At 37.5% G+C, this 14954-nt stretch overlaps 2 protein-coding genes across 2 annotated transcripts; both read right to left on the reverse strand.

Moving 5' to 3' along the window:
* Positions 1 to 2832: 2832 nt before the first annotated feature.
* On the reverse strand, positions 2833 to 6216 carry bsnd (barttin CLCNK type accessory subunit beta). The gene is made up of 3 exons (XM_039693178.2): positions 5933 to 6216; positions 5723 to 5805; positions 2833 to 3264 (listed from the first exon to the last, which is right to left on the reverse strand). Exons 1-3 carry the CDS (start codon positions 6107 to 6109, stop codon positions 2997 to 2999), a joined length of 528 nt encoding a protein of 175 aa, XP_039549112.2. The 5' UTR covers positions 6110 to 6216; the 3' UTR covers positions 2833 to 2996.
* A 1159-nt stretch (positions 6217 to 7375) lies between these two features.
* LOC120494218 (uncharacterized) lies at positions 7376 to 14634 on the reverse strand. The gene is made up of 3 exons (XM_039693421.2): positions 14280 to 14634; positions 13064 to 13491; positions 7376 to 9275 (listed from the first exon to the last, which is right to left on the reverse strand). Exons 2-3 carry the CDS (start codon positions 13378 to 13380, stop codon positions 9101 to 9103), a joined length of 492 nt encoding a protein of 163 aa, XP_039549355.1. The 5' UTR covers positions 13381 to 13491; positions 14280 to 14634; the 3' UTR covers positions 7376 to 9100.
* Between the last annotated feature and the right edge of the window lie 320 nt (positions 14635 to 14954).

Below are 14954 nucleotides of genomic sequence, written 5' to 3' on the forward strand. Positions count from 1 at the left end.
TCTAAATGCCATTTGAAATTTTCTTCTAAAATGATCATTTTTATCAAGCTTGTATATTTAAGTTCAGTAATTTCATTTAAATGGCAATGAAGATTACCTATTAATTGTCATTTAAGTGAAATTACTGAACTTAAATACAAGCTTGATAAAAATGGGCGTTTTAGAAGAAAATTTCAAATGGCATTTAGAGGCTTTACATCCGAACTCTTCAAATGTTCTGTTTGTTTGGATATGTCAAATACACTGCAGAACTTTCACAGTGACCAGTTATTTGTGAAGCATAAAACTGAGCTGAATTGACAACAGTTTTGTTTGTTTTTTGTTTTGTTTTTGCGCAAACAGAATGCCATAATTTCTGGAAATCTTCCCATAAACGACAGAAATAGGCAATATAAAAAACATACACCAATAAATAGGCCTACTAAGTTATTTGAAGTAAATTATTGTAGACATTGACAAATCGTGAGCTTAGAATTATACGGTTCTATCTCCACTTTTGGTCGAAATTGATTTTTTGACATAATCTGATCCATTAGTTGTTTATTAATGCCTGTGTGGTGTTATTTTTGTAAAAAAAAAAAAAAAGATTAATAGATAAAGCTATAATAGAAGACAGTTTTGCCAGCTGGGATGTAAAAACTTTGATGCTCAATATCTCAGAACTACCCTAAACGGAGATAGAACCTTATAATTCTAAGCTCACGAAATGTAACGCTTTATCCTAAAACAACGGCAAACGTAGACTTATTTTTGGCACAAATTGAACCTCATAAACGGAAAGTCCCAACTATAGAAAAAAGAAAAACAAAGATGTTTTGCACATGGCTTACTTTGTGGCCCATATTTCATATTTCAGTAGGCTACTGCTACATGTATTTTAACTTGGTTTAAATTAATCCCTTTAATTTATCCAATAATACAGTTCTACATTTAAATAATCTAAAATAAATCTAAAATGGTTATTTATCCTGCGGTCCCGTGTGTAAAGGATCTCTAATGAAGGAGCACCACAGACAGACATAAAAACATTTACCATTTAACCATAAAAACTCCACATTAATCCAGGCAGTTCCTCTTTTAGTGTCCTCTGGTCTTGGTGGCATGAGTCAAGGTCATCATGCTATGGCTATTTCATCACCTAATGTTTAAACTTTTTCCAACCTTATTTCCTGAGAGTGAAACAATCATACGCTTGTGACAAAGTCACTGCCAGACCTTGTGACATTAACTTGCCTAATGTAAAATGTGATGGCATACATTACACACTTAAATGGGACCTCTAATGCAAATTTCTATCTTATATTGTTTTTGAACATATTTAGTTTCTGCAGTGGGTTTCCACAACCACCTTATTTTAGTAAAAATCCATCCACTCCGTTTGTTATTTTCTCCATAAATCTGAAACAGTGTCTCAAAAAAGAGCAGTTAAGGACTGTACTCCAATGTAATGTCACAATGTAACAAGCCCCGTCCACGACTGGTGACAGAATCTGACAGCTTAGCTCCTCCCCTGAATGAGCTGTACACAATCATATCTCTTCGCCAGAGATTTAACAGCAGCATTCAAGTAAGAAATGTATTCTTATTAAAGCTACTAAAGTTATTCAATCAAGAGCAGTGAGTGATTTTTTTTTTGTTTGTTTTTTCTTTCTCTTTTGTTTCCTTATATTAAAGCTGCAGTCCGCCGTTTTCCCTCTTTGTCGCCATCTCTGTTCGAGATCTGCAATTGCAGTGATTGGTGGAATTATCAACTTTTGTACTTCAACATCCTCGACGACACGTCACAGCGCGGATGAACACAATGTGTGAGGAGACTGTGAGGCTGTCAGTCACCGCGCCGGTGTGGATACTGTCATTCAGAATCACAGATTATTCATTTTGTAACTATGACCAACATAATAATTTTCCGGAAAATGTCATCTGAACAAGTAAGTAACATCCACTTCAGTTCTGGTTCTGACATTGCAGTATATCGTGCCGATTAAATGTAACAATCGCTTAAGTTATCATATCACGTAACAACGTCAGCATTGCACGACTACATGTAATGTCTTTCCGATATTATCCTTGTTTTCGCATGGGTCCGCTTATAGTCTCTTTTTCTGTAGTCACTCCGAAGTCCGAACGAAGTCTTTTGCATTTTACAGCGGGTGAATCTCTAGTTGTCACTGGTGACTGTCGTTTGAACCTTTCTGGATCCGTCATCAAATTGATAAGTTTAATTATATCAAGTGCTGTGAGAAAAGGCTATAAATCTCCCCCTCCAACATCCTCACACTCATAGCCTACTAGCCGAGACTCCTCCTTTATGTGTAAAGACGTGACGTAATGACGCAAAGACATGCTCGAATCTCCCGCGGAAATCCACCAGTACCACTGGAATTAAAAACATTATTACAAGCTTATCGCTTTGACTCAAGCTAAGGCAAGCAGAGAGTTTTGAACACTGGCTGGTTGTGTATTTTTTCAAATATGTATCTTGGATAATTTTTAACCCCCAAAAATCTACGGACTGCAGCTTTAACTACATTTCAGTGAATAGGCTTACTTTATAGACCATTTCACAAGATGTAAACAAGACTGGTCCTGAAGCACTTCCTGTTTCAGTTTGTAACTGTTTTCTTTATTTCACATGTAAAGAAAACATATTAAAGATGTTTGTTTAACTTTTTGATTCAGTTTTAAGTGTTCTGTTAGTTGTATTTTATCTCAGCTTTTATGTAGTGTTAAAAAACTGAAACAGGAAGTGCTTCTGGACCAGTGTTGTTTACATCTTGTGAAATGGTCTATATTACACAGCAGTTCATTTGCATTTAAAGATATATGCACGAAAACCCCTGAGACTTTTAATACATCTTGTAAAAAGGGGCATACTAGGTCCCCTTTAAACATAATTAATATACGTTATTTAGGATTCTTTTAAAGTATGACAACACAGTTGTCTGGCAAATATTTACAGTATGTCAGATGATGATTTTGCCATTAATCAAAAGGCACTATTCACTCTCCAGCTCAGATGTAAAGTAACATGAGTCTTCCATTTTCCCATAGTACATCTCTCGGTTGCGGTCTGTTTCTGCAGTTCTTCTGTCCGTCAGTGGAGTGCTAGAACATGCCAGCACACTGGGAGAACTTCGGCATGTGTGGAGGACGGTGACACGCTCACTGTGTTTGTTCTCAGTGTGGAGTTTTGGATCTGCCGATATTTCTACTTTTTCATCATCACAGAAGCCAGCCAAGGGAGCTCTTATAGGTTTCTGTGGACTGGAACAGGGAAATACATATTTTTGAGTTTTATGCAGTTTAAATTTGCATATTATAGTTGGTGCTATTTAAAAAAAGTTTTACACATCAAAAAATGTTTTTGACATACAAATTCAAATAAGATGAAGAACTCATTGAATTCTGTACTCATAATAGTTTTCTATAAAAAAAAAAAAGCATTTTAATAGGACATGGTGCGGGTCACACCCTCAGTGTTTTTCGCCATGTTGAAATGACGTGCCATACGGTACGTCATTCACAAGGTTGAAAGATTTGAAAGAGAAAATCCTGAGTAGTGATATGCTTAAGTTGCTTATTGTTTTGTCGAAAAGTTAAGGGAATAAATTATTGTGTAGACTGCTCTCTAAAAATTATATACAAGTCATTTACATAACTGACAAGCATGTTGAACCAAGTTTATAGCAGCATACGGTCACACCATTGTGGTATACTTGGCTTTTAAGCTGTAAAGTTGTACGCTTGTCTCTTTAAGATTTTTTACAAAAATAATCTTATCACACAGCATAATTGCATTCCCTGGAAAATGTAAGATTCTCTAAGATTCAATTATCCAGCCGCTTAACCCAGTTACAGTGTGAGTGAATTTCGACTTAATGAGTCTTGATGGGCCCTCAGAAAACACAAACACGGACTCCAGTGTGATGACAGAAAGCAGAAAGAGAAGGGAGTGTTTGTTGAGTTGACTTGATGAATGAGCGTTGTGTAGAGAATATTGACAATACAGTAACCGTATATATGAATAAATCATTTCAACTATAAATTATTTTTCCATGTACATAATTATTTAACATGATTTATTATTTATATATTATTTATTACCTTGTGTAATCACAGTCAGTGACTGTGATCACACAAGGTAAAAACGATATAAATACTGTTCGTTTTCTCACACAAACTGCTCGTTTCGTGTCTTAGGCCATCAATGTGTCCTTACATTCACGAGTCATTAAATCATGTTCAATTTTGACTTCTCTGTGCATGCTCTTTGAGGTGGACCCCCTTAACCTCCAGTGTATGACTGATAGACAACAACCGAAAAATATCAAAATTGAAAATACAGCAAAAACAAAGACACCTACATCTTGGATGCCCTTGAGGTAAGCTAAAACGTATCAAAAATTCATTTCAAAGTGAACTATCCCTTTAAGACTTTCATTCATTTTTGAAACACAAATTAAGATGTTCATAATAAAAACTCTAGAGATTGTGGCGCCTCCATTGACAGCTTTGCAACCACCAATTTGACGCTTCAAATCGTTTATAAAGAGATCATAAAAATTAATCCAAATGAATTGAGCGAATTAGTCCGATTTTTTTGAAGCGACAATGATGAACAACAGATTAAATTAAAGCTACACTGTGTAACTCTTTTAGTTTATTCTTAGCTAAAACACTTAGTTCTTTCAAAAATATACGTGCCCATTAATGTATATTTACTTCGTTCAAGTAATAAAGTATTCTCGTGAGTGTATAACATGCCATTGATAATAAATACGGGTAAGGGGTTCTGATGTCGGTTGCCATGTTGCCCCTCCCTCTTGAAAGTACATTAGCCAAAGAGGGACGCACCCGTTAATTCAAGCTTCGCCTTTCGAGTTTACGTTTAAGTTAACACTCATGGACGAGGTCGAACTGGAAGCCATGTTAATCTTGGACTATATTGGCCACCGTAGGAGTTAAAACGAAATCGAAATTGAGAGGATCAGAAACTAATATTCATTGGATGGTCATATACCTTTTCACCACTAGATGGGGGTGAGACCACTCAGTGTAGCTTTAAGGTTTTTATTCACATATTAACATTGATCTTAACACGAGAATAACCTCATTGTTTCTCACACGTGGAATGAACATGCTTGAGCTTCCGTTTAACACAACTGATGTGTCCGTTTATGTGAATAAAATGTTTAAATTCAATCTGTTTATCGTATTTAAAGCAATTGAGTCTCTTCAGAATATTTGGACTAAACTGCTCAATTCATTTGGATTATTTTTACAATCTCTTTATGAACTTTTTGAAGTATCAAAGTGGTAGTTGCGTAAACTGTCAATGGAGGGACAGAAAACTACTCATATTTCATTCAAAATATCTTTTTTTACATTATTCATTTAGCTGACGCTTTTATCTAAAGTGACTTACAACTGCTATATATGTCAGAGGTCGCACGCCTCTGGATCAACTTGCTCAGGGACACATTGGTGTCTCACAGTCAGGGACACATTGGTGTCTCACAGTGGATTCGAACTCGCGTCTCTCACACCCAAGGCATGTGACTTATCCACTGCGCCACCACCACCCCATCTGAACGAAGGTCTTACGGGTTTGAACAACAGGAAGGTGAGATTTACATTTTTTGGGTAAACTATCCTTTTAATATCCTATGTAATTTATCTAAAATATTTGTTTGTGTTGTCTGTAAAGATATCTTGCTCTGACCTTTTTTCATCTGAGCTTTCACCACTCAAGTCCAGTTTTTCTGCCCCACAGAGCTCTTCCTTCTCTGCCAGTATAACAGTCACCTGTTGGACATCGGAAACCCGGTAATGTAACGCACTCCGTCAAATTATATGCACATTATAATCGAAGTAAATGCTAAGAACATACAACATCTATTACCAAACAGTGGAAACAGCCAACTTTCCTTACCCTGGGGTAACACTGACACACCGACCAGACCGTCCCCATGCCCACCATGATCACTCCCATAGCACAGAAAGTGGCGAACACCTGTGGTTCCTCTACGGAGATCATGAACATACCCAATGCCACAAACGCCATCCCAAGAATAATGAGCCCATAGCGATATGGCTTGTTCTCTGCCATAGAAGAAGCGTAAAGTTCCAGCAGTGGCTAACTAAGTTAACAGAAGAAAGTACCAGTGAGAGAGTGAAGCTTTAGAGGTGAAGGACAGACTGAGAGGACTGACGGGGCACAGGGCCAGAGGAGAACCAAGATACAGATCATTGAACCTGTAATGGGTCTTAGTCAGGTGACCTTCCCCCAGGCAATCTTACTACATTCCTTTCCAGAATATTCACGAAATATGGTAGAAGTCATATTAACGATAAGAAGATACAAGTACATACAAAAACATTTAGTTTGATAATATTATTGGTTACCAAATACAAACCAACAATAGAGTTTTTGTGTCATATTTTGATGTATTGGACGATATTTATATGCACATGTGATAGCCAGGAAATACACTGACAAAACATTACAGAAAATAGACTTATGCAGCAAACACACAAAACCGAGAGAATATTTTCTGATAGGCCTGTTAAAGAGACAGTGAATGTGACATTAAGGAGCAAGAGAGAGAGTACAATTCCTCAATCCTGTTATACAACATATGTAAGCCTACCAAAAATAAGATCATATACATTAAGAAATTAGTTTAAATGACATTTTAAATGAAATTACATTAGGCACAATTCAAAAGTTGGTTTAGCTTATTGATAAAGAGGAACTCAAAAACAATACAATTATAACTTAGCATCTTTTACTACCTAGACTGATTTTATATCTGGGGACCCAAAGTCCCTAATAATACACCACCATTCAGAAGTTTGTACGTACTTTTTTATTTATTTATTTTTTTTAAAGAAAGTAACTCTTTTATTCAACAAGGACGCATTGAACTGATCAAAATAGTAAAGACATTTACTTTATTCACCAAAGAATCTTGAAAAAAAAGTATCACAGTTTCGTTGATTAGTATTTAGTAGTTATACATTCATAGCACGTTTTAGCTGTTTTCAGCATTGAACAGCAAATCATCGTATTAGAATGATTTCTGAAGGATCATGTGACACTGAAGACTGGAGTAATGATGCTGAAAATTCAGCTTTGCCATCATAGGAATAGATTACATCTTAAAATATATTCAAATAGAAAATGGTTATTTTACAATAAATAAAGCATTGTTGAGCATCAGACACTTTTGAAAATCTCACAAACCCAAAGCTGGAATGGTAGCATATTTTTAAATTGATCTCATATGTCCCATTCAAATTATTTCAAGTTCATTTCCTATTCAAAATGCATTAGTGTCAGGTAGTGTCAAGAATCTGAAAGAGGACCCAGGTGCAAAATAGCTGTGAAGCGTTTTCTTTTATTAACAAGACTGTAGACCAAAACAAGGAGAGTGAGGTGCGAAACAGTTCGTACATTAGGGCTTACGACACGATGAGTCCTGGGTGACAATGGGCTTGAGAACCACAGAAGAGGTGCCAGGTGGAAAGATAGATGAAGACCAGGCAGGAACACAAGGAACCAGAGGCTTGAGGATCTCTTATCTTTAGCACCAGTCTAGCTGCCAGTGAATGTCAGTGGTCAGGAAGGGACAAACAACACTCAATGAACAAGACACAACAAGAAAACAGAGCAAGACGAGAGAAATATAAAATTAAAGACTGAAACAAAACAATGACTAGTGAAGCAAAACAAAAAAAAGAAAACTAGGAATACAATGACTGAAACTTGCCATCAAAAAATAAAACAAAAGAACAAGCTGACAGGGAACTAGGTACAACAATCTAAAGTAGAAATACAATCAAAAGAGAAACAAACAAAAGATCTAAATAGAAGTAAAAAAAGCAAAAGGACTAGAGCTAGAAAGATCAATATCACAAGAAGAACGAGGTTTAACCTTACACACAGAAAGGCAAAAAGGAATAACACACACAAAACAAAGCAGCAAAGACATGAGGGAAAGAGAGACAATATAAAGGGACCAAAGCACAATTAGTGAAAGGAGGACTAATGGACTAACCAAGGCGGCGGGACAAGAGGATCACATGGCCAACACAAACAAATACAAAAGCCATGTGCTCAAGCACAAGACAAACATTAAACAGTGACAAAACAGACAAGACTGTCACGGCGGGACCCTGACATAGACGGATCCTGACATGACAATTTTCTCCCTTTTTTACCATAAAGTAGGAATGAAGTAATTTCATTACTTTGACTGGTATCTATAGTAACACAGTTTCTGTTTTTGACCCCAGAAATACAATATAATAAATTAAACAAATCAGAAAATCATCAACCTTCAATGGCAAGAAGTTAGTAGGGACTACTTAGTAGTAGGTTAGTAAGTAGTAGAAAGAACTACTGTAATGGCCCCAAACAGAACATAATGATGAAATAAACTGTCTTTATAACTTTTATACTGTAATTTACCATCAGTTAATTTAAGCACATTTTCTATTTCTATTTTAACGTCCATATGAAAAAGTAAAAGAAACAAAAGAAATAACAGAGATGGTTTATAAAATTAGCTTACAGATTTTTTTGTGACTGTAAGATAAAGATTGTTTGCTCCCCGTTTTAAAAGCAGTTTTCCACTGTTTATGACATTTGGTGTCAGTGAGGACTTTGGTTATCGGTTTCAAAACATAAAAAATTCAGTTGTTATCACATAGGCTAAAATCGCCATATCAGTGCATCCCTAAGAAATAGGAAACTAGCATGTTCAGTCAAGCTACATGTAACAAATAGCAATAATAAGCACTATGGATCAATCCATAGCACTAGTATAAAATTGAGAAACTGAACTTTCTTGTTACTCAAGGCACTTCGTTTTCAGAACAGATAAGAGATAGAAATAGAGCTGCACGATATAGCATATTGTGGATGCAGAGCTGTGTGTTCATGCATAAAAAACAAGTTGCATTACTTTTTTACATTCTTTAGCAGATCTAAAAATGAAAACTTCTCCTTCCATACTGCACAATGTTTTGATGCCTTAATTCGGTTGTAGAATTTAAAAGTATTTAGCTTTTAGTGGTGTTTTTTTTATTTCTGTAGTTATAGTTGGTTCAAAGCTGTAGTGGTCTTCATAACAGTCTCATAGGATGGTGGCGGCTCCATTTGCCATGGAGGGGGTGTTGCTGGTTGGCTCTGTGGACTGGTGTCTGTGGTGGGAGGCACTTGGACTGTAATGTGATTCTCTGCCGTAGCCCTCCGGATCCGATCCAGCCTCCTGGGGTAGGGGAAGAGCAGAATACCTGTATCACAATATAGTTGGAATATATGGTGTAATTAATATACTGCGAAGGCCCCGATAAACTCACAGCGAAGGTCTTTTTTCAATCTTTGTTTAAAGGTGCAGTGTGCGATTTTTAGCGACATCTAGCGGTTTGATTGCGAGTTGCACTAAGGGCTCAGCCCACTGCTCACCCCTCCCTTTCAAAGAAGCTACGGTGGCTAAAACGGGACAAACATATCATTGTCGGAGACAACTCACTCCAGCGCAGACTCCGCCCACTATGCTCTGTAACGCGCTCTGTAACGCCGTTTGTTCGCGTTCGGCTACGGTAGAAACATGACGTCACAATATGTCGACCTTCATAGAAGGGGGTGCCCGCGGTTATGTAGATATTAAGGTAATAAAAACATTACGGTTTATTAAGTAAGTTCTTTAGACACCACTGAAAACATAGTTCTGGGTGTCATTTTGCATTTCTGTTAATAGATACTCAAAAATGTTACACATTGCACCAGTGGCGTAACTATCGGTAAACAGGGTTGTTTATGGGCCTGGACCAATCAGGGGCCCACGTGACTGGAAGATATTGATTGACAGCCAGGCCTCCCCATCACATTTTCTACTCTTAGTCTGATCGCATTTTAATTTTTCGCAAATTTCTTTGAATAAATAATGATGACAACATGATCATTAAATTTGTTTGAAAGAAAGAAAGATGGATTTTGGTGTAATTTGTTTCAATTGGGACAGGGGAATCCCCAATTGAACATGAGCATTGCGTGCAAAAAAAAGAAAGTTAAAAAAGTTTGAACTCGAGATTTGTCAAATTACAAACACAAAAATGCAAACGGAAAGAGGAATTTGACAAATTAATTATCATTTCGTTCATGCTTGAAAGACCGTATCTCACAAATGAAAAGAGCGCAACAGCTGACGAAGATGCTGATCGCCGAGAACAGCAGCATCACTGCGAGTTTCAGGGAGGTTTGCACTGTTTTCATGTTTTTTCTCACCATCCCAGTGACAGTGGCTACTACAGAGCGTTCTTTTTCAAAACTGAAACTGTTAAAAAGCTATCTCAGGAGCTCAATGGGACAGAGTCGTCTCTCTGGACTTGCCATATTGTCAATTGAGAATGCCCGGCCAAGCCATGCGTGCCATCTGGATCTTAAGGATTTATTTGACAACTTTGCACAGAGGAAAGCCCAGAAAATGCAGCTATAATGTAAGCAAGCATTTTTTTTTTATGTATTTGGACCTAGGCCTATGTGTGTTTAGTCATATCAGTGAGTAACAATGTGTTATGGTGCGCCATCACTTTTTTTTTTACATGTTCTTAACATCGTAATTTTTTTGTTGCATTTATTATGGTTTTGAGAGGAAAGTGTTAAGAAAACTGTAGTTAAAAAGTCCCCTGTAGTCAATCATTTTAAATTATTGTGACTACAGAGGCTCAACCTTAACTTTATCAAGCGAGGAGAATACTTTGTGTGCAAAAAAAAAAAAAAAAAAAGACTTTATTCAACTATCAACTTTCTTCTGTGTGGACCTCTGATGTTAGTTCACATGGTTGAGCCACTGTAGTCACTTGGGGAGGCAGATGTAGTTACGTAGCAGCCTATGAAGGAGTGATCCAGCTCTCAGATTTCATCAAAAATATCTCAATTTGTGGTCTGGAGAAGAACAAAAGTCTTATGAGGTTGGAACAACATGAGGGCGAGTGATTACTGACAAAATTTTCATTTTTATGTTAATGTTAAAGCATTACGGAAACAACATTCATTTCTGAAATCACCAAGTTTGTGCTTGCAATTCTTTTTTTTTCTTTGTTTTCAAGTGAATCCAACTTTAAGTTCAAACCAAAGACTGAGTGTTTACTATTATTCTGTACTTCAGATGCCAAAAAGACAAGGGGTGGGGAGAAGGGTGAGACCCCAAGGCATTATTTGATGGCTTCAGCATGTTGCAAGAAACAAAAATCTCTTCCTCTCGCGCACTCCCTCGTCTTTGTTTCTTGGCTAGTGTAAAATGTTGACTGCTTTCTGTTAACATCTGTAGTCCTGATCATGCGGTCAAAATGAACCGCTGTGCTCCCTTTGATTCTCCTATCTTTCACAGCATGAATCCAAACAAAAAACCCATAAATAGATTTAAATATAAACTGAGATCATTATTAAGTACCAGCAACTTACTAGTTTGTATAAGAAATGGGTCCTTTCTTTCTCTTGTTCTCTCTCTCTCTCTCTCTTTCTCAGACATGGAACACTGAAAGAATTTGGCGGCTAGCAGCTGTTCAGTCTTCACTTGGTCTGTAAACATTACCTTGCATTTTCTCATTTTCTCTCAGTTGTTCTCACATTTTCTCTCAGTTTCTACATTAATTACATTGCAATTGCATTTTGTCAAGAGCTAAAACATTGAAAAGTGTTTCTTGACAAAAGGGAGTCAGTTTAAACACTTAAACTAATTACTGTAATTCACAAAGATATTACAGAAAACATTGTTGTGCTGTGATTTAAATGGGCACCGCAGAATGACACCCAAACAAATCTAAATGAAAGCTCAAGTATGAGCTTTCCTTACTAGAGTTAACAAACAAATTGCAAAAACGCTCAACAAACAATGGGGGGCGTTTTTTTTTTCCCCTCAAGTATATGGTTTCTCGCTCTTGCAATAAGAGGAAAATGTAAACCTTGCCTTCCAACTAGTACATCGTGCAATGAAAATAAATGTAAGACATGAGTTAGTTTATGGACAGGATGCAGACCCAAAGTTTCAACCATCTAACCGTGCCAAACTGTTTCACTGCTGACCTACTTATATAATCAGAACATTTGTTACTTCTGCTTAACTTTGGCTTTCAAACTAAGGGTGGGCCGAGAAGAGACAGAGCACCTTCTTAGTTTGCATATTTTTCTATCAACTGAAAGCCAGAGAAATTCTGATTGTATACAAAAATTTTTTCAACATTCTTATGTTCCACAACTCATATTTAACATCTTTCAGCAGTCATAGTGTGTGCAACACAAAATATCATTATTTCTATTGTTCATATTCATACTGAAGCAAAAGTCAGCAAACTAACCACCTACTGTCCCAATATAGGCTTTATGCCAAACGTCACATGAACAAACAGGAAAACAAGCCTCGGTGCATCCGCTTGTTGGAGAAAAGATATATATGGACTTGAGAAGTGAGAAGACGAAAAATAAAAACTTTTCCGGTATTAAAAAACATGCTCATCACAGCAGTCAAGTCGCTGTACATACGTATGAACTGCATTTTGTATTTTTTTATTTTTTTTTGAATAAATTGAAAGATACAAAAAAAAAAATGAGTGCTATGAAATTGATCCTTGTGGGTTCCAGATTCCTGACCTCTCACAACCCCTGATTATTTATGTTCTGATTTTGGTATTTTCCATTTATAAAGCATAAGGATGGAATACACTACAAGATTTGCTCATGTTTTTGTGCCAATTTACAGTCTGCACAAGGCAATGCTTGTTGTCATAAGTCGGAGGCAGTAGGCAGATATTAAAATCTGTTCCGATTTTAAAGGTCATGTAGTGTATTCCAGCCTTGAGCCTCTCTGTTTATATTGTATCTATTCATAGAGTTCCGGAAACTTGATTTGACAATTACATACTCCATGATACTCATCTAGTTTGTATGCCACAGCTTAGGCTAAACCCTTGGTTCTCTTTAATTGCACTCATCAATTAGCCTCATAATAGCCTATTTGTGTGTGACTGTGACATTGGCATAACATTTGCGTCTTACCTCTGCACCGCAATGGCTTGATGGTGGGTGTAACGGGTGCCCGTTCGTGGGTGTAGAAGGAAGTGACCTGGCACAGCTACATGACTGGATTTGATGACCATGCAGAAGGCACGGATGAGGATCAAGAGGCCGAGACACACTATGGCCACGCCAATGAGAATACTGTAAAACTGCATGGTAATGAAGAGCACAATGCCGACAATCACTACCAAGATCCCCAATGAAACTTGCCATCTGTACTGGAAGGACATGCTGTTTCTTCGGACTACGCCATCACTAGTAGGCTCGTTGTCTTCCTCCCTTGTAACACAGTGCATGTGTGTATGAGATTTTGAGTATGAGCTACAAGTCGTGTTGCACAAGAAGTCAGTCCAGCCCTGGTGTCAGTTCATATCCTTGGAGATCCAAGAAAGAGGTTACAGACCATCCTACACAGAGCAGAAAAAAAAAGAGAGAACATTACACACTCTCTTCCGGTTCTGTTGTCAAGCCGCATTCACGAGTCCGCGGTGACGCTGATGACGTGTATCTGGTGTGTCTGTGTATTCGGGTTCAAATAAATATGGCTGGGCAAAAACAAGGTCTTCCTCCTTAGACATGTTTGCGAATTTGTTTTGTTTACGAATTTGTTTTGTTTATGGCATGCATCTCCTTCAGAGTGTAAACTAAGCTCAGCACACCAGATAACAGGTCGGCAGAGTCTTACGTCATCAGCGTCACTGGACGCAGATTGACAACAGGACTGGAAGTCAATACAATGCTGAATAAAGTCGTAGTTTTTTGTTATTTTTGGACCAAAATGTATTTTCGATGCTTCAAAATATTGTAACTAACCCACTGATGTCACATGGACTACTTTGATGATGATGTCTTTATTTCCTTTCTGGACAAGGACAGTATACAGTACATTTTCAATAGAGGGACAGAAAGCTCTCGGACTAAATCTAAAATATTATAAACAGTGATCCGAAGATGAACGGAGGTCTCACGGGTTTGGAACGACATGAGGGTGAGTCAATTAAGGCATAACTTTCATTTTTGGGAGAACTAACCCTTTAAAGTAGAATTTAAATAGAATTAAGCTAATAGTCCAATTTGATGAGTTAATATTGTGATTGACTGTTTTCTTCTTTTTTTTCAGTCTAATGTATAAAAAAAAAAAATCAGAACTGAGTTTTTCCCGTTTTATCGTCGTTATTAAAATAGGCTACAGTACCTTGTCGGGTTAACGCAGTCCGGCGTGCGTTTGTTTTGACCGTGAAGTTGAACATCAGTGGATGAGTGTGAAGGTTTCCTCTAATGAACTGTCTTCAACATCTGTCTGCAAGTATTGAATAGGCGTCCAGCTCTGCTTTTCATTATAGCCTACTCGAGGAGGATATCATTTCCACCGAGCTCTTCACTTTACCACGGAAATCGCGACTCAACCAGTCATTTCCTTAAAGAATGCTTAATGGAAAATCTAATTCTTCCTACAGTCATCGCTGTTGGTAGATATGCCATCTGTTTGAGTCTCTGCGGGCATTTAAACGTGAAAAGGAAGCGGCAGAGTTAATGGGCGGAGGTTGATGCCAGTAGGAGCGTTGTCCGATTGGTGAATCGTTCTTACAGTTTGAATCTTTTTAATGATTCGGGTGAGCCGAATCACTAAACCGGTTAATGAACTGATAAGAGAGAAATCCAATCGCCCTAAACACTCAATCACGTCCATCTACTAATAATGTTCACTTGAAGGAGCGAATGAAAACTCGGACAGCCATTGAGCAGCTGTAGACATGATGATGTCGACGCTCGCGGTGCAATGTGACATCCGGTTTCGGACACCACTGCAAATGTCTGTCCCCTCAAATAATGCCGTATTCGGGGGTATGGGGGAGATTTCGGATTCAGC

Source organism: Pimephales promelas, chromosome 13 (genome assembly GCF_988280905.1).
Source record: "Pimephales promelas chromosome 13, fPimPro1.hap1.1, whole genome shotgun sequence".
Taxonomy (NCBI): Eukaryota; Metazoa; Chordata; class Actinopteri; order Cypriniformes; family Leuciscidae; genus Pimephales; species Pimephales promelas.